The sequence below is a fragment of the Pezoporus flaviventris genome, unplaced genomic scaffold (assembly GCF_033815535.1).
Source record: "Pezoporus flaviventris isolate CSIRO_AGI_PZ_B2104156 unplaced genomic scaffold, CSIRO_AGI_Pfla_v1 ptg000034l, whole genome shotgun sequence".
NCBI lineage: Eukaryota > Metazoa > Chordata > Aves > Psittaciformes > Psittacidae > Pezoporus > Pezoporus flaviventris.
Genome location: NW_026892582.1, coordinates 536,613 through 559,695, shown reverse-complemented (window position 1 = coordinate 559,695; position 23,083 = coordinate 536,613). Strand labels below are relative to the sequence as shown.

At 43.2% G+C, this 23,083-nt stretch overlaps 1 protein-coding gene and 1 long non-coding RNA gene across 3 annotated transcripts in view; one reads left to right on the top strand and one right to left on the bottom strand.

Annotated features, from left to right (window-relative positions):
• Positions 1-22,672, bottom strand: part of LOC133273580 (uncharacterized) — a 28,431-nt gene extending 5,759 nt beyond the window's left edge. The window contains exons 1-2 of one of the 2 annotated variants that reach the window (XR_009744884.1): positions 22,484-22,672; positions 21,753-21,999 (exon numbers count right to left, since the gene is read on the bottom strand). This is a non-coding gene — a long non-coding RNA (uncharacterized LOC133273580). The remainder of the gene's footprint in view (positions 1-21,752; positions 22,000-22,483) is intronic. The other variant, XR_009744885.1, reaches the window with a different exon arrangement.
• Positions 380-16,968, top strand: LOC133273575 (myosin heavy chain, skeletal muscle, adult-like). The gene is made up of 38 exons (XM_061461910.1): positions 380-598; positions 684-827; positions 921-1,077; positions 1,732-1,759; positions 1,860-1,974; positions 2,068-2,160; positions 3,254-3,317; positions 3,410-3,508; positions 3,595-3,698; positions 3,778-3,916; positions 4,314-4,432; positions 4,526-4,675; positions 5,548-5,718; positions 6,831-7,137; positions 7,238-7,314; positions 7,741-7,828; positions 7,921-8,038; positions 8,587-8,710; positions 8,796-8,932; positions 9,034-9,289; positions 10,711-10,953; positions 11,143-11,319; positions 11,400-11,545; positions 11,635-11,725; positions 11,814-12,203; positions 12,321-12,447; positions 12,688-12,806; positions 13,088-13,284; positions 13,563-13,746; positions 13,833-13,998; positions 14,171-14,295; positions 14,494-14,802; positions 14,949-15,152; positions 15,512-15,637; positions 15,733-15,903; positions 15,990-16,094; positions 16,237-16,332; positions 16,677-16,968. The coding sequence occupies exons 1-38, from the start codon at positions 395-397 to the stop codon at positions 16,833-16,835; spliced, it is 5,829 nt and encodes a 1,942-aa protein (XP_061317894.1). The 5' UTR covers positions 380-394; the 3' UTR covers positions 16,836-16,968.
• Positions 22,673-23,083: the final 411 nt, after the last annotated feature.

The following is a 23,083-nucleotide window of genomic DNA, read 5'->3' as shown; positions in this document are numbered from 1 at the left end:
CAGGCTGTTTTCATACATGCAGAGTGAAAGCAGGAAGGACAACAGACCTGTGTTGCAACAAGAGAAATATGATTAGGTGTGAAAATGAAAAAATTCACAATCAGGGTGGTCAAACAAGAAAAAGGGATAAAATGGGGATAAAGTGGGATTGAAGTATCTAGATGCCTGGAGATAACCAAAACTTCACTGGAAAAGGCTCTGGGTAATCTGATCTGATATTTGACTTCCTTTGCACGGAAAAATGGACCTAAGAACTGCCTTCCCAAATCACACATTCTATGAGTCTAAGTTTTTCAATAAACTGTGTGGAAATGAAGCAAGTTGACTTATTTGGCCAACATATCTGCTCTCCCACAGTGTTCTCTGCTGACGAGCCTCTCCACAAGCTGCAGCCATGTCGTCAGACTCCGAGATGGCCATCTTTGGGGAGGCAGCTCCTTACCTCCGAAAATCAGAAAAGGAGAGAATTGCTGCCCAGAACAAGCCTTTCGATGCCAAAACATCGGTCTTTGTGGCCCACCCTAAAGAATCCTTTGTGAAAGGGACAATCCAGAGCAAAGAATCGGGGAAGGTCACTGTCAAGACTGAAGGTGGAGAGGTAAGAAGCAAGGCTGAAGGACACCATTCAATTCTCACTCTCAGTTCTTAGCTGACATACGTACATCTCCTTCTTCCTCTGACAGACCCTGACCGTGAAGGATGACCAGGTCTTTCCCATGAACCCTCCCAAGTACGATAAAATCGAGGACATGGCCATGATGACCCACCTCCATGAACCCGCTGTGCTGTACAACCTCAAAGAGCGTTACGCAGCCTGGATGATCTACGTAAGTACCAGCAGCAGTCTTCCTCTGGGTAGCTGGGAGGAACTGCTCTGCCAGCCTAAGTGGAAGCCAACGTGCTGTCTCGCTTCCCCACAGACCTACTCGGGTCTCTTCTGTGTCACTGTCAACCCCTACAAGTGGCTGCCGGTGTACAACCCGGAGGTGGTGTTGGCCTACCGAGGCAAGAAGCGCCAGGAGGCCCCTCCACACATCTTCTCCATCTCCGACAACGCCTATCAGTTCATGCTGACTGGTGAGTGGTTCTCTTTTCTCAGAGGGATTTTACCATGAAATTCTCTGAAGGAATACTCTGTCTCACTAGTATGAGCAGACTTTTTGAAAGCTTTCCTGGTTCTGATGTATGCATAACACTGTGCTTTATTATCCTCATACCATTGAAGGAAGCTTCAATATCACAAATGATCAGATTTGTCTTAATAAAACCCTTGCATGAAAAAAATAAATAGAATTATATATTGCTGTTAGTTTTGCTTCCAACATTCCATTCCTTTCTTTCTCTGTCCTATTGTGTTCAGAACTATTACCCAGTCTCAGGATTCCTTTGTAATGGGTTTTTATTATCCCTTTCTCTCCACTCTAATTACAGTCTGTGTAGTCAAAAATCAAAACAACGAAACAAGAAATAATTTTCTGTATGCAGGAGAAAAAAACTGTAAAGGGTGCAGTAGCCAAGAAACACATGCCCCCTCAGGGGTTTTATCATTCCTATAAAAGATAAAAATAATCATTACCTTGCAAAGAATTGAATTTTTAAAAACTCTAACTAGTAAGCAAAGGAAAACCTGCACAGACATTTTTCTTGTCATGACTTATATTCACTGAATTCATTTTCAGTCTTTTCCTGTTCTTCATTTATGAAGTCCATTTGTTTCTGCCTCTTTCACAGATCGTGAGAACCAGTCGATCCTGATCACGTACGTACACTCCCTGCTTTGGTCCCTGTGGGGCTGCCTGGTGCGCCAGGGGACCTCCTGCCTGACCACACGCTCTCTGCTTCTCTCTTTGGTTGCACAGCGGAGAATCCGGAGCAGGGAAGACTGTGAACACGAAGCGTGTCATCCAGTACTTTGCAACAATTGCAGCGAGTGGGGACAAGAAGAAGGAAGAGCAGACATCAGGCAAAATGCAGGCAAATTAATAGACACTGGCTGGAATCTATGCTGTTCTCTGCTTCTGATCTGTTTTTTGGAAAGGATAACCAGCAATAATTGTCATTCTGCAGGGAACGCTTGAAGATCAAATCATCAGCGCCAACCCACTGCTGGAGGCCTTTGGAAATGCCAAGACCGTGAGAAACGACAACTCCTCACGCTTTGTAAGTTGTTGACTGGAGAAGCTGACATCTAGAGTTGAGCAAGGATGTCACAACAGAAGCTGTCACTTCTGAACTGTCATGGTCAGATGATTGAACTAATTTTTTTGTCAACAAAAACTACCTAACTAGACTATTTAATTAACAATAAAGCTTTAAAAGTGTAGTACAGCAAAGATGCATAAATATCTCTCTTATTTAATGTTTGTAAATATATATATTTATACTCCTGATATCTGTCAGACAGCAGGAGTAAATAAATTTGTGTGAATTGAGATAATGTAGAACAAAGGGAGGGAGAGAGGAAAAGACAAGATGGAACTTGCCTGCATCAGATCAGCAAAAATATAGACCTCTTTTTCTGTAGACACAGAACTGAGCAGATCTATTAATCAGACATTGATACAAGTTTTCTGGAAAGGGATGACTTCAACACATCCTATCAGAAACCAAACAAACCTATGATATGTCCTTTCAATAATTTTAATGAAAAAAGACATTTGTAAATTTTATAAGATAACCTGTGAATGTCCTTGAGAAGTCACAACACCAATCCCTAGCCTCAGCTTAAAGTTCCATGTTCTGGGTACATTGCCTTTATCCCCACAGCTCAGAAAGTAACAGCTGCTTTTTCAGCAGCTTCTAAAAATCTCACCTAATATTTATGCCATCAAAATCCACCTTCACAGTGTCCTAGCTGAGTAAAACTTGAAGCAACTTCATCTTGCATTTTCTATACCCATGTGTCTGAATTGAGGCATAATTGCCTTAATGAAAGGCTTGTTTGCTGTTTTTTTTCTTGTTCCTGTGCATTCAGAATAATCTGTTAAAAAATAATACCTCAGATCAGTTCTTTAACTAAGTATTCCTAGTATAGAGAGTTTCTTAATATATTTTTGTTTCATTTTTTTTTTAAGGAAATAACTAATGAAAATAAAAATAACATAAAAAAAACCAAACAAACAAAAAGCCCCAACCAGAACCAAACAATACAATAACTCCTAAGTTTAAATCTTGTCCTCTGTGGAGAATATAAGGTAACATGATTACTATCTCAGTAAAATTTCAAAATGCCTTTTTTCTTTCCCCTCTAAAGGGCAAATTCATTCGAATCCACTTTGGGGCCACAGGGAAACTGGCTTCTGCTGACATTGAAACATGTAAGAGACTTTCTGACCTGATCACATTCCTTCTTCCCTTTCCACCTCAATGTACATTCTCAGACCTAACTGTGTCCTACCATCCTTGCCAGATCTGCTGGAAAAGTCCAGAGTCACTTTCCAGCTCAAGGCAGAAAGAAGCTACCACATATTCTATCAGATCATGTCCAACAAGAAGCCAGAGTTGATTGGTTGGTAGTATGAGAAATTGTTTGATGAATGTGTTTAACATTTATCTTCATTCTTATGCCTAAATATATTCTATTCCTCTTTACAGACATGCTCCTTATCACCACCAACCCATATGACTACCAGTTTGTGAGTCAAGGTGAGATCACTGTTGCCAGCATTAATGACCAGGAAGAGCTGATGGCTACAGATGTAAGTGGCACAGAGCATAATGGGAAGGTGAAAGTTCCTTTTAATGGTCCAGAGGTTTATTTGGCTGATACTGTTGCAGAGTGCCATTGACATCCTGGGTTTCACCGCTGATGAGAAGACAGCCATCTACAAGCTGACAGGGGCTGTCATGCACTATGGGAACTTGAAGTTCAAGCAGAAGCAGCGTGAGGAGCAGGCAGAGCCTGATGGCACTGAAGGTATAAGCAAAATCTAGAACTCCCAATAATAGAAACAGTTACATAGCTGGAAGCTGGCATTCAGGTACCTTGGAATTATAGAATAGTTAGGGTCAGAAAGGACCTTAAGATCATCATCTAGTTCCAACCCCCCTGCCACGGGCAGGGACACCTCACACTAAACTATGCCCCCCAAGGCTTCATCCAACCTGGCCTTGAACACGGCCAGAGATGGAGCACTCACAACCTCCCTGGGCAACCAAGTTACTTTCATAAAGACATGAACCTCATTTTCTACCGTATTCATGCTTCTGAATTTCCCTTCAAGCTTTTATAAGATTACAGTACTGAAACCTACAGCTACATCTAACGTTGACTTTCAGTGATCAGTTCTCTGTTCCTGTCCCGTTGAGTATAGTTGCTGACAAGGCTGCCTATTTGATGGGTCTGAACTCAGCTGACCTGCTGAAGGCCCTCTGCTACCCCCGAGTCAAGGTTGGGAATGAATATGTGACCAAGGGTCAAACTGTGCAGCAGGTAACAACCACCTGGAGACTGGGAACCTCTGTCTTGATTTATTTTCTTGCTCTGGGTATTATTTTTCTTATGCTTCATTCTTCTTTGGTTTAGGTGATCAATTCAGTGGGTGCTCTGGCAAAAGCTGTCTATGAGAAGATGTTCTTGTGGATGGTTGTTCGTATCAACCAACAGCTGGATACCAAGCAGCCCAGACAGTACTTCATTGGTGTCCTGGACATTGCTGGCTTTGAGATCTTTGATGTAAGTGCTACAGAAATCGTAGTCAAATCTTGAAAAGGCACCTAGGCCTCAAGAGAAACTAGAGAATTCCAGTAGTTTTTTTGAAAAAAATCTATTTACTTACAATTTCAAATCAAGTTTTGTGTGTTGGTTTGGTCGTTGTCTTTTTTGTTTGTTTGGGTTTTTCTGTGTGTGGAGGTGGGGGTTCCTAGGTAATTTTGGGGGTTTTGTTGGTTTTGTTGTTTGTTTTCTAATTATTAGTATTTTATTTTTTATTTTGTGGAAATGTTTTCCTCCTTCTATATGTCACTGCTTTTTCCAGGACAATTCATGAGCTTCAGTGGATCTGCATGTAATGGCTTTATGCGATACACATTAGTATTAAGCTTAGTATCAAGAAAATCCATTGACAAAAGCATGCAAATACTGTAGGAAGATAAAGGTAGACTTAAGCCCCATTCACAAAATTTGGCCTAGGCTTTGGAAAAAGAGAGCAACATAAATCTTTTTGTTCTGAAGAGCCAAAGGGTGATTACCTGAGTCCAAGCCAGGACTGGCAAATACTGACAATGTCTAATTTTATCATAAGAGCAATGGGAAAATTTACATAATACAACAGAACAGAGAAAAGTAAGTTGCACCTTGATAGGGATAAGACTAACAAATCATTTTGGAATCTGATTTGACAAATAAATATGTAAACATTATTCAGGTAGCAAAGAGCAAAAAAACCTTGAATCTCTTTAGAAGTAATTAATTAGAAAATTTAACATTAAAAAAAATCTTAGGTTTATCTGGACATCCTCTGTATGTGATTCTAAGTGTGCAGAAAGAAGCTATGCAGGTGGTTCTTCCTCTTGAGAATGAGCAAATCTTGTTTTTGCACTGGGCAGTTCAACAGCCTGGAGCAGCTGTGCATCAACTTCACCAATGAGAAACTGCAGCAGTTTTTCAACCACCACATGTTTGTGCTGGAGCAAGAGGAGTACAAGAAGGAAGGAATTGAATGGACATTCATTGACTTTGGGATGGACCTGGCTGCCTGCATTGAGCTCATTGAAAAGGTATCCTTCCTGTTCAGGTGCACTGTGCATATCGCAATTTCTTTGCTACTTGGCATCAGTTTTCCAAGGACTCTTCCACATTCATATTCAAATCAGTTCTTCAAAATACCGGAATATGTAACTTATTTTATCTGTGAGCTCATTGAAAAAGTTTGTTGATTACATCTAAGATTTTGTTATTTCTTATTTGTAACAGAATTATAGGATTTTTCTTCAGCTTTATCTTTTCTTGTGCTAATGCTTCACAAAACTACCTATCATTATCCATCGTAGCCATATCTGGCTCTTTGACTTCATAAAAGCTTTGGCTACCTTTTGATTTCAAATATTGTTTTCTTTCAGAAAGTAATTTCTGGGGACCCTTCTGATTAGGCTACAAATGAAATAAATTTACTTGTTAGCTACATTATTATGCATTTAAAAAAGACAAATAGCTGTAATTTTTCTTGTTTGGCAAAGGCAATAGAAGAAATAATGTGATAACACATAATGTGATGACAAGGATTCACTGTAGGTGTGTTTTCTAGTCCACGAAGATGAAAGATCTCTTTTCAGAAATCCAGACAGTTTTCAGTATTAAGATAACAAGACTAATACTGTGGTTTCTGAAACACAATTTCAGATTGAAATCATAGGTGTATATAGAAAAAGGTACTGGATGAACTGGGATGAATAAAACCATCACTATGAGCTGACACCATTTTGTGTAACATCATTCTGTACAGGAATAAAAAGGCAGAGGTATCTCATAAGAAATAACATTTCAGGAAGTAGCTGAAAGATCTGTTGATCTGTTAAACAAAGGAGAGTTTTAGTATGACAGTTTCACCTACAAAAATCTACATCATGAAAGAATTAATGCAGAAAATAAAAATCGATTCATCAGTTTCTAAATTGTTTAGATGATTGTGACACTATCACTTCTGAAATGCATTAGTTTCAGACACAAATTTGTATCTTGTCTAGAACCATATGCAAAGCTAAACAAAGATTTGATACACTTTTTGATCCAAAAATATAATCTATTTCTCAGTTCCCTGTGCCTTACTGCAGTCTCCTTCCAAAGGCAAATCTGTATTTTATTGCTGTCATTTTTTTGCTGCTTCTCCCAGCCCATGGGCATCTTCTCCATCCTGGAAGAGGAGTGCATGTTCCCCAAGGCAACTGACACCTCTTTCAAGAACAAGCTCTATGACCAGCATCTGGGCAAGTCCAACAACTTCCAGAAGCCAAAGCCTGGCAAAGGAAAAGCTGAGGCTCACTTCTCTCTGGTGCACTATGCTGGCACGGTGGACTACAACATCAGTGGCTGGCTTGAGAAGAACAAAGACCCTCTGAATGAAACAGTCATTGGGCTGTATCAGAAATCATCTGTAAAGACACTGGCTTTACTATTTGCTTCTGTTGGTGGAGAGGCAGGTGAGTTTTCTAAAATCTCATCTTCTTGTTGCACAGTGGTTCTTCAAAATCATGGAATCATGAATGAGCCATAAATGTTTTGTTATCTTTACTTTATCAGAGGCTAGTGGTGGTGGAGGCAAGAAAGGTGGCAAGAAGAAGGGCTCTTCTTTCCAGACTGTATCAGCTCTTTTCCGGGTAAGTAAACACTTTATCTTTTCAGCTATGCAAATTAGAATTAAACAGCACTTTGAAATCACTCAACAACAGTAAAAAAAAAAAAAGTAAAAAGTTTTGCTCTAATTCTCATTAAAAAAAGAAACCTATGCCACTTACGGAAGAAAAATGACTGTAAACCTCCACTTGAAATATGCAAGAATTTTCTCATCAAAGAAGTACACACCCTCTACCACTCACTGGGTTCATACTAACTTTTCTTCTTACTCTAAAAGATCATGTTCAATGTTCAGAATCAGAGGGCCTTGTGCTATTTTTCTGAGGTATCAGTTGATAATTTTCATCACAGTGCATCTTCACTGATAGGCTTTTATGCTAAGTTTCCAGAATTTAAGAGCTAGTTTTTAAGTATTTCATATAAACATACACTAAATCATGGTCCAACAGGAGAACCTAAACAAGCTGATGACCAACCTACGGAGCACTCACCCTCATTTTGTGCGTTGCATCATCCCAAATGAAACAAAAACACCTGGTAAGATGCTCAAGCAGAAAGAGAACTTGCTCTGAAACAGCTATTCCCCTCTGCGCTGGAAATTGGTGTTCATTTATGGTCTGTATTGCTAGGTGCCATGGAGCATGAACTGGTACTTCACCAGCTGCGCTGTAACGGTGTGCTGGAAGGCATCAGGATTTGCAGGAAAGGTTTCCCCAGCAGAGTGCTCTATGCTGACTTCAAACAGAGGTAATAGTTATAAAATGAAGAGGTAAGTCAGTGTCCTTACTCTTTGCTATTCATCACACAGCTGAACCTTACCAGTGTCTCTGAATATGGAAACACAATAAGGCTATACAAACCAGTGATCACAAGATTTAAAAATGCAGATTGGCATGTAGCTACAACAAGTTCTCAAATAAAATTTCCAGACTCAGTAGAGTGCTTTGGCCATTGTATCAGCTGTAAGTTTCAGGGGAAGATGCATTCTTCCTATACACAGAGTGGCGATGTTCCTCTCTAGATGTTTTCTAGAGCATAGGTTCAGTGAAAAAGATTTCGGAATGAAACGGCTGGAGATCAGTGTCCTTATCTATGATGGATCACCTAAAGACAATAAAAGTTTCCTTAACTTTTTTATCAGATTAGAACTTCAGTATAACTGTATCTCTAAACAAGAGACAAATTTCCAACTTTCTCAGCCCAATTCTGCTGCACAGACTAATGGTAACTTCAATAAAATTTATTCTTTTATGACTTGAGATTATCCTTATTCATATTTCTTCCTCATTCCACAGGTACAAGGTGCTTAATGCCAGTGCAATCCCAGAGGGACAGTTCATTGACAGCAAGAAGGCTTCTGAGAAGCTTCTTGGGTCAATTGATGTGGACCATACCCAGTATAAATTTGGTCACACCAAGGTACAGATCTTTCTTGAGTCATTCATTACATCTCTGTGCTCTGTTCTACCTGCCAGTGATGTGCAGCAACATTCCCTTTCTCAAGGTCTTCTTCAAAGCTGGGCTGCTGGGACTCCTGGAGGAGATGAGGGATGAGAAGCTGGCACAGCTCATCACCCGCACACAGGCCAGATGTAGGGGCTTCCTGATGAGAGTGGAGTACCAGAGAATGGTGGAGAGAAGGTAGACATTTCTCATCTTCAGTTAAGGTCATTGTACTTGGAAGAAAGTGTTGACGCTCATCCTACTGAAAATATTTAATTTCTTTTTTAATTGTGCTTCAGGGAGTCCATCTTCTGCATTCAGTACAATGTTAGGTCCTTCATGAATGTGAAGCACTGGCCCTGGATGAAGCTGTTCTTTAAGATCAAGCCCTTGCTGAAGAGTGCAGAATCTGAGAAAGAGATGGCCAACATGAAGGAAGAGTTTGAGAAAACCAAGGAAGAGCTTGCAAAGTCTGAGGCAAAGAGGAAGGAGCTGGAGGAGAAAATGGTGAAACTGGTGCAGGAGAAAAATGACCTGCAGCTCCAAGTCCAGGCCGTGAGTAACATTTTTATTTTTAAAGAATATTTTACATTGCACACCATGTAAAAAAAAGGTAAAATTTGGGCCACCTTCTTTCCCACTTAGTCTCACTACAAAGTGGAGTTTAAGCCAAAAAATCACTTTTTAGTCCTAATGCCTATACGTCTTCATGCGAGTTCATGACATAAAGCCTCAGTGCCGTCACTGTTGTGTATTTAGTGGAGTGGGGACAGCGACTGGATTCACCGACTCTGCCTTAATTCAGTTGTCAACATGAAGATCCTAGTACCATTTCTACAACATATCTCACTCGGCCTCTTGTAGCTATTACTCCCACAAGACTTGGGGTATTGTGTGCAGTTCTGGTGTCCTCAACATAAAAAGGACATGCAACTGTTGGAACAAGTCCAGAGGAGGCCATGAGGATGACCAGGGGACTGGAGCACCTTTCATATGAAGATAGGCTGAGAAAGTTGGGGCTGTTCAGCCTGGAGAAAAGAAGGCTGCGTGGAGACCTCAGAGCAGCTTCCAGTATCAGAAGGGGGCCTATAGGGATTCTGGGGATGAACTGTTTATTAGGGACTGTAGTGATAGGACAAGGGGTAACGGGTTAAAACTGAAACAGGGGAAGTTTAGATTGGATATAGGGAAGAAGTTCTTTACTGTGAGGGTGGTGAGGCACTGGAGTGTGCTGCCCAGGGAGGTTGTGAATGCTCCGTTCCTGGTGGTGTTCAAGGCCATGCTGGACAGTGTTGGGTGACATGGTTTAGTGGGAGGTGTCTCTGCGCATGGCAGGGGGGTTGGAACTGGAAGATCTTAAGGTCCTTTCCAACCCTAACTATTCTATGATTCTATGATTCTAAGACACAGATGCCCATTGCATCCTACCACACAAGACCTGCTTTATATGTTTGCTCCAAAGCCATTTGGCCTCTCGGGACACTTAGGCAACATGTAGGCAGTATCCTTGAAGTGACCATTTGAGGCAAAGGTGAATGTTCTCCTGGAACACTGAACTCTAGTATCCATCTAGTATCCACTTACCGTATTGGCCGGGTACAAATCTACTAATGGGAGTTTCAAGTATTTTCTCAGGGGTGGAATTATTTACATTTTTCAGTTCATCTACATAAAATTGAATATGCAGAATTATAAAACACTATCACTCATAACTTTCTAAAGGAGAAAAGGAAAACATCAATTAAATCCAAGTAAGCCACCCACATACCTGCAATAAACAAGGTGAAATGTATGTATCTAGACACAGTATGTGATGATGAAAAAGGTCAGGTAAAAGTGATCAAAACAACATTCAAAATTGCTACTTTGCAATGTAATTATGGAGTAAACATTTCCCAAACAGTAATCCCAAAGGTCTTGCTGATGCACACATGTTCCTTCAACATAAAATAAACTTTCCTGTATTTTGCCACCAGGAAGCTGATGCTTTAGCTGATGCTGAGGAAAGATGTGACCAGCTCATCAAAACCAAAATCCAGCTGGAAGCCAAAGTGAAGGAGGTGACTGAAAGGGCAGAGGATGAAGAAGAAATTAATGCTGAGTTGACAGCCAAGAAGAGGAAACTGGAGGATGAATGTTCAGAGCTGAAGAAAGATATTGATGACCTTGAGTTAACATTGGCCAAAGTGGAGAAGGAAAAGCATGCCACTGAAAACAAGGTACACACACTGGGAATCACAAAAGGGATCTAAAAATCATCGTTTCTTGAAGCAAAAGCGACTGCTACCAAATGAGCTGGCCCTCACTTCAGTAGCAAAAGGAATAATGCAACTGCGGTCTAAGTACTGCAAAGTGAACATTTCACTGCATGCTTTCCACCCTGTTTTGACAATTGCTTATATCTGTAGGTGAAAAACCTCACAGAGGAGATGGCAGCTCTGGATGAGACCATTGTCAAGCTGACAAAAGAGAAGAAAGCCCTCCAAGAGGCCCATCAGCAGACACTGGATGACCTGCAGGCAGAAGAGGACAAAGTCAATACACTCACCAAAGCTAAAATCAAGCTGGAGCAGCAAGTGGACGATGTAAGTAAAGATGCATATGAGAAGATTAAAGCTGTTACAGTCAGACACTACCAACAGAACACTGATGGTCTTTGCTTTAGCTGGAAGGGTCCCTGGAGCAAGAGAAGAAACTGCGCATGGACCTTGAGAGAGCCAAGAGGAAACTTGAAGGAGACCTGAAGCTGGCCCAGGACAACATCATGGATTTGGAAAATGATAAGCAGCAACTGGATGAGAAACTCAAGAAGTAAGTGTGGCTGTGGGGCACCTGAGCACTGGCCTGTTGCACTTGTCTTTTTTTTCTTTCAGCTCTAAAATGCTTTTCTTTGCCCAAAGGAAAGACTTTGAAATCAGCCAGATCCAGAGCAAAATTGAGGATGAGCAAACCCTGGGCATGCAATTACAGAAGAAGATTAAAGAATTGCAGGCAAGTTTCTGTTCCTTCTGCTCTCTCATCCATCCTCGGGTCAGGTAAGAGGAGGGCATGGGTGTGAATGGTCCCTGACATTCTCCAGGCTCGTATTGAGGAACTGGAGGAGGAAATTGAGGCAGAGCGAACCTCTCGGGCAAAAGCAGAGAAGCATCGGTCTGACCTCTCGAGGGAGCTGGAGGAGATCAGCGAGCGCCTGGAAGAAGCAGGAGGGGCTACAGCAGCTCAGGTCGAGATGAACAAGAAGCGTGAGGCCGAGTTCCAGAAGATGCGTCGTGACCTCGAAGAGGCCACGCTGCAGCACGAAGCCACGGCTGCTGCCCTGCGCAAGAAGCACGCGGACAGCACCGCTGAGCTTGGGGAGCAGATCGACAACCTGCAGCGAGTGAAGCAGAAGCTGGAGAAGGAGAAGAGCGAGCTGAAGATGGAGATCGACGACCTGGCCAGTAACATGGAGTCCGTCTCCAAAGCCAAGGTACACAAATACCTCCTAGATATTTCTGCCCCAACAGACTTCTATTAAATTTAAGGTTTTGCAGCTGCTATTATTGAGAATTAGCATCATTAACTACTTCCATGTATTACCACACAGGCAAATTTGGAGAAGATGTGTCGCACCCTGGAAGACCAGCTGAGTGAGATTAAGACAAAGGAAGAAGAGCACCAGCGCATGATCAATGACCTCAGTGCTCAAAGAGCTCGTCTGCAGACAGAAGCAGGTAAGACATACACACCTCTGATGTGCAAATTAAGAATGTCAGACAGTTAATTCAGAATGACCTTTATGGGAACATAATTTGTTAAGGATGTTTTGTCTCCCTTGTAATGTGAAATGTATGAAATGGCATCATAATGATCACCTTCTACAAGGTCTTCTAAGTGTCTGGTTTGCAGACCAAAATGGCCACAATACTGTCATCAATGAAATAAAATGCTTCTTTATCTGCTAACTTGTGCAGGTGAATATTCACGCCATCTGGAGGAGAAAGATGGTCTGGTTTCTCAGCTGTCAAGAGGCAAGCAAGCTTTCACCCAACAGATTGAAGAGCTCAAAAGGCACTTAGAGGAAGAGATAAAGGTGAGAAGGCATTCTGTATTCATTCTTATCTTTAAGATTCCTATTCTCTAACACGCTTTTTAGGCACCCAACTGTAGAACTATCCTAAAACCTCCTAGTTAATTCTTAGTGCTTCTTAGCTATCCCCTGGAGCTTAAACGTTGTTTCTTTTGTCAATCCTAGCTTCTTTCGACATTCAACATACAGTTGCCATTTTGCATAGAGTAATCCAGTGCACAACATGCCAGTCAGGATATTTGCAAGGATGTCCATTCATTGTCCCAGTACTCTTGTTGCTGCAGGCCAAGAACGCACTGGCCCACGGCTTGCAGTCTGCTCGCCACGACTGTGACTTGCTCCGGGAACAGTATGAGGAGGAGCAGGAAGCCAAGGGGGAGCTGCAGCGCGCCCTGTCCAAGGCCAACAGTGAAGTGGCCCAGTGGAGAACCAAATACGAGACGGACGCTATTCAGCGCACGGAGGAGCTGGAGGAGGCCAAGTATGTGGCAAGTGGGATATAGAGAGAACTGGAGAACACTGGGACTCTGAAGGGAGATCGGAGTCTCCAAAAACGGGTTAGGTTAGGGGAGGAAAAAAAGGCTGGGAACTACTACCTTTGTGGTAGAAGGCAGAGAAGGAAAAATGCATAGACTGGAAGAAGAAATGTTGTCTTTATGGCTAGAATGGTTAAGACAGGCCTAATAATCAGTAGGTGCTGGGACACAGCTGTGTCAAACCCTTTACCTGTAACCTGCAGCTGTACTTACCGCATTGCAGGAAGAAGCTGGCACAGCGCCTGCAGGATGCAGAGGAACATGTTGAAGCTGTCAATGCCAAATGTGCCTCCCTAGAAAAGACAAAGCAGAGGCTGCAGAATGAAGTGGAGGACCTGATGATTGATGTGGAGAGATCAAATGCTGCCTGTGCCGCTCTGGATAAGAAGCAGAAGAACTTTGACAAGGTCTTTCAGGCTCCAGACTGGGGAATCATGGACGGAGCATCCCGTCCTCATTGTCACATCCATACTGACACCCCCTTTCTCTTCAGATCCTGGCAGAATGGAAGCAGAAGTATGAGGAAACACAGGCTGAGCTGGAAGCCTCGCAGAAGGAGGCCCGCTCTCTCAGCACGGAGCTGTTTAAGATGAAGAATGCCTATGAGGAGTCCTTGGACCACCTGGAAACGCTGAAGCGCGAGAACAAGAACTTGCAGCGTAAGTGCCTGGCCCTCTGCTCCTGGCAGGGCTTTCTCAGCACCCACCAGTACCCACCGCTTCACATGGGTCTGTGCCTGCACGTGGGCAAAGGTGCCTGTCACGTTGGTGTGTGAGGGCCCTTCCCATTCTGCTCTGTGCCCGACCATGCCATTGGTCCTTGTTCCCACAGAGGAGATCTCTGACCTCACGGAGCAGATTGCCGAGGGAGGGAAAGCGATTCATGAGCTGGAGAAAGTCAAGAAGCAGATTGAGCAGGAGAAATTTGAAATCCAGGCTGCCTTAGAGGAAGCTGAGGTACACACACATATTCATTGTTTTTCGGACAGGTCTACTGACAAGCAGTTTAAGATTGGGATGTCAAGGGAAGTCAAAGCCTCAGGTTCCACATCATCCAAAGATAAAGAGCCCCATTTTTGCTTATAAGAGGTAGCGTGAAATAGGACAGCTGCATATAAAATTATTTTATTGACACTTTGCTTCTTTCTTGTCCAGGCCTCCCTAGAACATGAAGAGGGAAAGATCCTGCGCCTCCAACTTGAGCTCAACCAGGTCAAGGCTGAGATTGACAGGAAGGTAGCAGAGAAAGATGAGGAAATTGACCAGATGAAGAGAAACCACCTCAGAATTGTGGAGTCCATGCAGAGCACCCTGGATGCTGAGATCAGGAGCAGGAATGAAGCTCTGCGTCTCAAGAAGAAGATGGAGGGAGATCTGAACGAAATGGAGATCCAGCTCAGCCATGCCAATCGCTTGGCTGCTGAGGCACAGAAGAACCTGAGAAACACACAGGGAGTCCTAAAGGTACAGCACAACAAAACTGGTGCTCACTGGTTAATGAATCAACTACATATTTAGCTGTTGTACAATTCTGTCAGATTTATACTGATGTAAAAACAGGAAAATAGAGGAAAAAACCACCTCCCAACCTCTCTTATTTCCCTCTCCAGGATACACAGATACACTTGGACGATGCTCTGAGGACACAGGAGGACCTGAAGGAGCAGGTGGCTATGGTGGAGCGCAGAGCAAACCTGTTGCAGGCTGAAGTTGAGGAGCTACGGGCAGCCCTGGAGCAGACGGAGCGGTCCAGGAAATTGGCTGAGCAGGAACTTCTGGATGCCACTGAACGTGTGCAGCTCCTCCACACTCAGGTTGATTAATGCAATTCAAAACCTCAGGACCCTTTTTTATTTCACTTCCCACATTTTTCATGTGTGTGAATTCTTAAATCACCTCTTGTAGCAAAAAGCTTAACCTGAACCAGAACTGTTACCGTTGTACCAAGAACTGTGTTATTGCTAAATGAGTAGGATTGTACATACAGCAGTCAGAAATGTTCCTTAGAATTTCAAGAACACTGCTCTCTAGTTGTGTCAGACCTCACAAGATGCATCATTTGAAGGACAATGTTAATATTAGATATATAGATGATAACCTTAAATTTACACAATTATTAAACCCAGTGTTTGTTTCTGGAACTAAGGGGACAATATTTGTTGTTGTTCAACAGAACACCAGCTTGATCAACACCAAGAAGAAGCTGGAAACAGACATTGCCCAAATCCAGGGTGAGATGGAAGATACCATCCAGGAAGCCCGCAATGCTGAAGAGAAAGCCAAGAAGGCCATCACAGATGTGAGTTGGGGGCTCCTTTTAGTGCTCAAAAAGAAGTGCTACCTCCCCAGAATGTCTCCAGCCCCAAAATGGCTTTGACCCTTTGCTCTCCTCAGGCTGCCATGATGGCAGAAGAGCTGAAGAAGGAGCAGGACACCAGCGCCCACCTGGAGAGGATGAAGAAGAACCTGGACCAGACGGTGAAGGACCTGCAGCTCCGTCTGGATGAGGCTGAGCAGTTGGCACTGAAGGGAGGCAAGAAGCAAATCCAGAAGCTGGAGGCCAGAGTGCGTAGGGCTGGTGTTTGTGCAAGAGTGAGCATGTGCCTTGGAGAGATAGCAGGGAAGCTCCAAAGATGGGCTTGTGATTGCAGGTGCGGGAGCTGGAAGGCGAGGTTGATGCTGAGCAGAAGCGCAGCGCTGAAGCCGTGAAGGGTGTGCGCAAGTATGAGAGGAGGGTGAAGGAGCTGACCTTCCAGGTAAGGCAGGTGGTGTCCATGAGGGCATACACCCGCATCCCAGAAAACCAAAGCTTTTCCAATGCAATCCAGGACCAAGTGTTGTTCTGTGGTGTGGAGAAACCAGTAATTCACTTTCTTTTCTCTTTGCCAACCACTCTAGTCTGAGGAAGATCGGAAGAATATTCTGAGGCTGCAGGATCTGGTGGACAAGCTGCAAATGAAAGTGAAATCCTACAAGAGGCAAGCTGAGGAAGCTGTAAGTATTGCTTGGAGAATAGTCAAGCATTGCTTTCTGTGGGTGTCACACATGTGCTGAGGAGATGAATACCAGATTTTTAGAAAATGCAAGTCATCAACATGCTAAGGTTTTGGGGACTTTACATCTAGATAAACAAGTGGGACAGTAAGTACTCAAATGACTTGACCAAGTGTGACAGAGTGTTGGGGAAGCTTGTCACAGTGGGATCCTGAAAAAGGGAGGATGAGAACGTCTGTGTAAGGCTTTTGTGTGGTAGGTGGGGGATGGAAGTTTGTGCCTTTCCGCAGAAGAGCCGCAGCTCTGCAAGGGCTCCTCACCACCAACTCCCTCTCCCCGCACAGGAGGAGCTGTCCAATGTCAACCTCACCAAGTTCCGCAAGATCCAGCACGAGCTGGAGGAAGCCGAGGAGCGGGCTGACATTGCAGAGTCCCAGGTCAACAAGCTCCGAGTGAAGAGCCGGGAGGTGTTTCACATCAAGAAGATAGGAGAGGAAGAGTGAGGCTGTCATGAGGCAGCAAAGTGACCTGGAGGCTGCACAAAATGTGTACCCTCTGTCTTTTCTGTAGTTAGTCTTTGTAACCATGTCGATGTCTAGAGAATAAAGACTGTAGATTCCCTTGCATACACAGCAGCAGCAATGCTTTCAGTTGTTACAATTCAATTTCGCTGTTACCTAAGTATTGGTTGTTTATCAGCAATTAATTTTCATAGTATCATAGAATCACAGAATATCATGTTGGAAGGGAAATCATGGATCACCTGGTTCAACTTTCATGGCAAATTCACAGTCTAGACTAGAAGTCCCAGCACCCTTTCCAGCCAAATCTTAAAAGTGTCCAATGTTGGGGAATCCATCACTTCCCTGGGGAGATTATTCCCATAGCTGATTATTCTCATTGTAGAAATTTTCTTCATGTGTCCAACCAGAACCTCACCAAGAGTAACTTGTATCTATTAACCCTCTTATTTTCCGTGTGACTCCTTGTAAAAAGGGAGTTTGTGTCTTCTTTAGGGATAGCCATTAAATACTGGAGCATGGGGATAAGGTCTTCCCTGAGCCTTCTTTTCTCTAGGCTGAACAAACCCAATTCTCCCAGCCTTTCCTCACATGGCTTTCCAGGCCTTGGATCATCTTTAGACCCTCTCAGCCTGTTCACATAACTTTTGTATAGCAGGAACCAAAACTGAACACAACATTCCTGGTGTAGACTGCCAAGAGCTGAGTAGAATGGGACAATGACATTTTTATCTCTGCTGGTGATGCCCTTGTTGATGTAATCCAGCATCCTGTTGGCTTTCTTTACTGCAGCAGCACAGTAAGCTATTTAACTTACTGTCCACCAGGACCCCACATTCCTTTCCACAGAGCAACTCCCCAGCAAAGTAGACCCCAGCCTGTGCTGCACTTCTGGATTGGGTTTACCCAGGTGCAAGACCTTACATTTTTCCTTGTTGAACTTCATAAGTTCTTGTTAGCCCACTCGTACAACCTATCCTGGTTATGCTCCAGAGAGACTGTTTCTTCCAAAGTGTCGACTTCTCCGCTCCACTCTACTCCGTTTGGTATCATCATCAAACCTGGTCAGAGTGGACTGGATCCCACTTTCCAGATCATTTATGAAGATTTGAAAAGGTGCTAGGCCCAATATCAATCTCTGGGTAACCCCACTATTGAGAGGTCACCAGTTGGAATATAAGCATTGTGTGCAGCCAGTTAACCAGCTCCACAACTACCACACAGACCATTTGTCTAGACCATAACACATCAGTTTCTCTAGGAGGAGGCTGTAGGAAACTGTATCAAAAGCATTGGAGAAGTCCAGGTGGATGATGGCCACTGCTCACCCCCACCAACCGAGCAGGTTACTTTATCGTAGAAGGCAAACAGGTTTGTCAAGCACAATTTGCCCATCGTGAATCCATGGTGGCTTTTCCTAACATGTGCTTCATTTGACCTGTGATAACCCCATGAGAATTTGCTTCATTACCTTCATGGAGACTTAAACAAGGCTGATGGGTCTGCAGTTTCCTGGATCCTTCTCTGAGCCTTTGTTAGGGTGATGGGGTGATATTTGCCTTCTTCCAGTCTTCTGGGACATACCCCTCTCTTCACAAATACTCAAAGATTATGGAAAGTGGCCTCACAACAACGTCAGCCAGCTTTCTTAACACCCTTGCGTGGATATATTGGGCTCATCAATTTGTCGGGATCAAGCTCCTTTAGTAGTTCATATACCAACTCTTCCTTCACTGATGTCAGGTCTGTGTTTGCATCAACCTGAATTTTGTTCCCAGGGCCTGGATCTCAACAGTTGTGGAAAAGACAGAGTTGGAGAAAGTGTTAAGAATCTCTGCTTTTTCAGTGCTGTTAAGCAGGTTCCCCCTACATGCTTTACAGCAGTCATTAATTCCCTTCTGTTTCTGCTTGTTTACATATCTGAAGTAGGAATAAGTTCAAGAGATTAACTTCTTTTCTAGAGTAAGATCAAGAAACTGTACTACTCCAGCTGCTGTAACAGTTACAACCATCAGAGCAAACAAACTTTTTTTGCTCTGCACTGCAGTATTTCCTATAAGAAGAAAAATTGTAAACCTATATTTTACAAGTTTTGCAAGGATACATATGAAGAGGAACTGCTTTTGACTATCTAAGTATGGAAATGAGAAAAACTCTGGGATCACAACATCATGAGAGAAATCACATAGTCTGACACTCTAATAATACAGGGAAGAATTAAAGGTGGTACCTCCGCACTTCCAACTGGTGCTTCTTGTCTGCCTTTTGCAGCAATGGATGAGGTTTTTTGTGTAAGTGAACTGAACACTGGGAGGACAGAAAAAGCCAACAGTCACTGACGGTTGCCTTTTTTTTATCCCACATTGGGTATACAAACAAAATCAGAATATAATGTGTGGACAGGGTAAAAATAAGGAAAAGATAACCAACAGGAAGAGTTCCAAGCCAGAATTGATGCCTCTCAAACCCAGCTATTCTCATCAGTGACACAAGGGGGCTGTACAGCCTGAGCAGGTGGCAACCGGCTGCAGCTGGCGCTTCCACCCTGAAGCAGACTGTTGTACCCACTAGGGAGATCACAAAGACGCGTCAGTGCTTCATTTATCTGAAAGAGCTGTTTAACAGAGACAACTGCCTAATTAACTGCACAGGAATCAAGAGTGCATCTTACAGTACGGAACAGCCATTCTGGCAGCACTGGAGCATTCTGCATCACATAGCTGCTCAGGGCAGATTCTACAGCCAGATGTCAGGAATGGTAAATGAAAGTCATCTCTCACACTACAGGGACACTTATGGGTCTCTCCAAGTTCCTGGCTAGCTCTACACTGCTGCATTTCCAGGGAGTACTTCAAGAAGCTGTGAAGTTGCTGGGGAAAGGAGCTGGGGTTGGAGTTGCAGGAGGGGAGCTGTAGAGGAGGCAGCAGGAAGAAAACCTTTTCCACTGACCACAGCTGTCAGCGTGTTTGCAGGATTAGGAGGTCCTCCTCCTCACAAACATGCTGAGGTTCAGACCCAAGGAATCCTCCCATGTTCTAAATATGGAAGTAGTTTGCTGGGCAACAGCTAAATATATTAAAGGAAAAGATGACACCCTGTGCTGACTCCTGCGTCACCTTAAGTGATGCTCTTGAGAGAGACCATCTTTATGGGTGAAGCTGTGAAAGCTGCATCAATGCCAGCAGTATCTGGGCATCAAAGAAGAGAAACAACCTCTCTCCTCTCTCCCTTCCCACACTTCATTCTTTCCAGACAAAACCTTTGTTGTCAAAACATGAAAGGAAGCAGAAAGATTTTGTTTTACTACACATATTTCTTTAAAGGAACAGACAAATGATCCAAAAAGCTTAACTTGGAGGTCAGTGTGTTGCAACTGTGGCTCAGTAAAAGCATGAACAAGTATTTCTAACTCCATGGGTACCTTTTTAAACCTGCTAACTGACTAGCAAATACCACAACAACTTTGCAGACCATGTTTCTGACCTAAACTTGCCGCTCCCTTTGGACAATATAGCAAGAACCCTCTGAAATCAACAGCCTGGTCTGACTGTGGAAGAATCAGGATGCTTATGAAGCACTTGAAAACACTGGGGTTCACCTCTCACCTGTAAGAAATTATGGCTTGGGAATTTGCTTCTCAATGGTGCTCCAACTGATGAAAGGTAAGGCTGCAGGTTCCTTAAATGACAATTATTGATCAGCTTATCTACTTCAAAATGCATGTGTGGGAAATGAAGTCCCACATATTGCACTGGGCTGCCCTGGCCTTGCCAACAGATACTCTAGAAAGCATGATTGGAGACTTCTTGGAATCAGAGTGCAATATTAATAGGAGGGGTGAGGAAAACAAGTTTCTCCTCACTTTGTGATTTGCTGCCTTAGCTGAGGACAGGAGTCATTTTGCATTGACACACTATTTCTGGAGCCCGAGGGCTTGTGACCTGATAGGTGCTGATGCACAAGTAACTGATCTTGGGAAAAACATGGATCCATAATAGGCATAAAGGAGCATCGCTAAGAGAAGGTTTAAAATAGATGCAGCTGATGAGCTCCACTAGAGCTGCTGCCACATGTGGACTATGGAGTTCTCTGACCTTAAACAGCTTGGGCATGAAAGAGTGTGGTGTGTCTCCTGAGCACAAAAGCATCAGCCCTGTGAGAGGTGCTAAGACATGGAGAAAGTATTTCTGCCCTGCAGAAAGAAGCTCCTGAAGAGATTTCTTGCCAACAACGCCAAATTCAGTTTTCAGTTCTCAGAGTACTTACAAGCTATGCCCCAGAAACGCCAAAATGTGCTTTCCTACCCAGTGACAGAAAAGGAGAAGGACAGAGAATGAACAATCACATGAACGTCATCTAGCTTTTGGTACCTGACCTTGCTCCTTTTGATTCAGCTTTCCAGCTCTCAAAGTACTTACAGGCCATGCAGTCTGGCCACAGAAACATTGACTTGACCAAGAAGTGCATTCCTCACTCTTGAGAGAAAAGTGAGAAAGGGAGAGGAAGGAAGAGAGTGAAGGAGACTTCAGGAGATGTTTTGTGTCCCCCAAACTGGTGTTTGCAACATAAGTAATTTGTGAGAGTGCCTAAGAAGAGTACAGCCACAGCTCAAAGGATGATACACATGTTCTTTCCTCTCACAGTATTCAAAAAGCAAGGCATCAAAACTATCTTAATTAGCTGATATACCTCTGTTACCTGTGTTACCTGTTGCATCTGTTCCACATGTTCTCAGACCTTCTCTGAGGGAGCAGTCATTTTCTCAAGCTTAGACTATGCTAGTAACCCTGATTTCCTTTCATTCCAAATCCTTCTCATTTTTCACCTCTTTCTACCACCTGTTGTCTCTCTTCTTGCCTCTTCTACCCAAAAAACACCCAGCTTACTCACCCCACTAACCTGCTCTGTAAGAGGAGCTCCTCAGCTGCTTTTGTGGGTGATGGAAAGGGCATCCTGAATGTTGCATCGTCATCCAAGACCCACTCTCCAGTTCTCTTCCACTGATGCTTGCTGGAAAGCTAGGAAGAGCCTAACTTCAACTTTGACATTCATTCAACACCTGCCCGGGTTTTTTTTTACCTTCTCCACAATTAGGTGGTGCTGAGCCATCTCTGGAGTTCCAGTTGCTCTTCTTCCAGTCTCTCTTCTGAAAGAAATTTTAAGGTGAAATATTGTACATACTTAGGTGGCATGCTTCTCCTTATCATTAAGCTATACCACAAATGCATTGGAAAAGCTAACCTAGGAGCAGAGTCAAAAGAGTACAATTAGGAGATAGAAAGATCTTCACAGTCTCTCCATGCTTTGGTGCATGGGACAGGTCAGTCTTTACAAGTAACTTCTGGCCCCAGAAATGTTAGTCTACCTTTGCCATTGGCCAATGTCATGAAAAGCCAAAATTGCCCTTAGCCCACTATGTATGTCTCCCCCGGTAGTTCTGTTCATCAGTCTGTTTACCTCAAAGATACTTAATGCCTCTAATTTTATTCCATGCTCATTACAGGATTTTTTTTTAACTACATAGCACATCACCTCTTGGGACTAGTTACTTCCTGCAGGGAATATTAAAAGCATGCATTTCATTTGTCAACAGAAGAAACAGAGGTTTTCATAAGAGAAGTGTGTCCTACCATCTCCAGAGTCCAGTGTCCAGCTTCATCTTAGTGTTGGGAAGTCCAGGGATGAGAAAACTTGCTCTGAGAGATCAGTGTTTCAGCAATTTCGTTTCTTTGGTGCTAACATTCCTGGGAGCTCTCGTTTTACACAGAGGGCAGCAGAAATGCTGCTGTGGCAGACGCTGGGCATTCTCTGTTAGGCAGCTCATCAGGGTCCACAGGGTGTACTGATCCCTCCAGCATGCCCTGCTCATACTGAGAGCATGGCTGACAACAGCACTTGTAAACTGCAAATCTCATGGGGAATGTTTCTCAAATAAAGTGTTGTACTGACAATCCACAGATTCATAAGATCTCACCACTTTCCTTGTCTAAGGGTTTTTTTTTTTTGGTTGTGGGTTTTTTTGTGCTGTTTTGGTTTTTTTTTTTTTTGTTGTTGTTTTGTTTTTGGTTTTGTTTTTTTTTTTTCTGGAGATCTTGATAGATCTATTTCCTTCTGAATCACAGTATAGTCTTTATCTGGCAAGATTCATACCTGGTTTGGCTACCTAGATACTTGCAAAGAAGGAAAAACATTGTTCATAGAAGGGAGTAAAATTGCTTCTGTGAGTAAGG

Coding starts and splice junctions, on each gene's coding strand:
- LOC133273575 (XM_061461910.1), top strand. CDS start 395: ATGTCGTCAGACTCCGAGATGGCCATCTTTGGGGAGGCAGCTCCTTAC. Junction 599..683: donor TCAAGACTGAAGGTGGAGAG/GTAAGAAGCAAG, acceptor TTCCTCTGACAG/ACCCTGACCGTGAAGGATGA. Junction 14,803..14,948: donor ACACACAGGGAGTCCTAAAG/GTACAGCACAAC, acceptor TTCCCTCTCCAG/GATACACAGATACACTTGGA.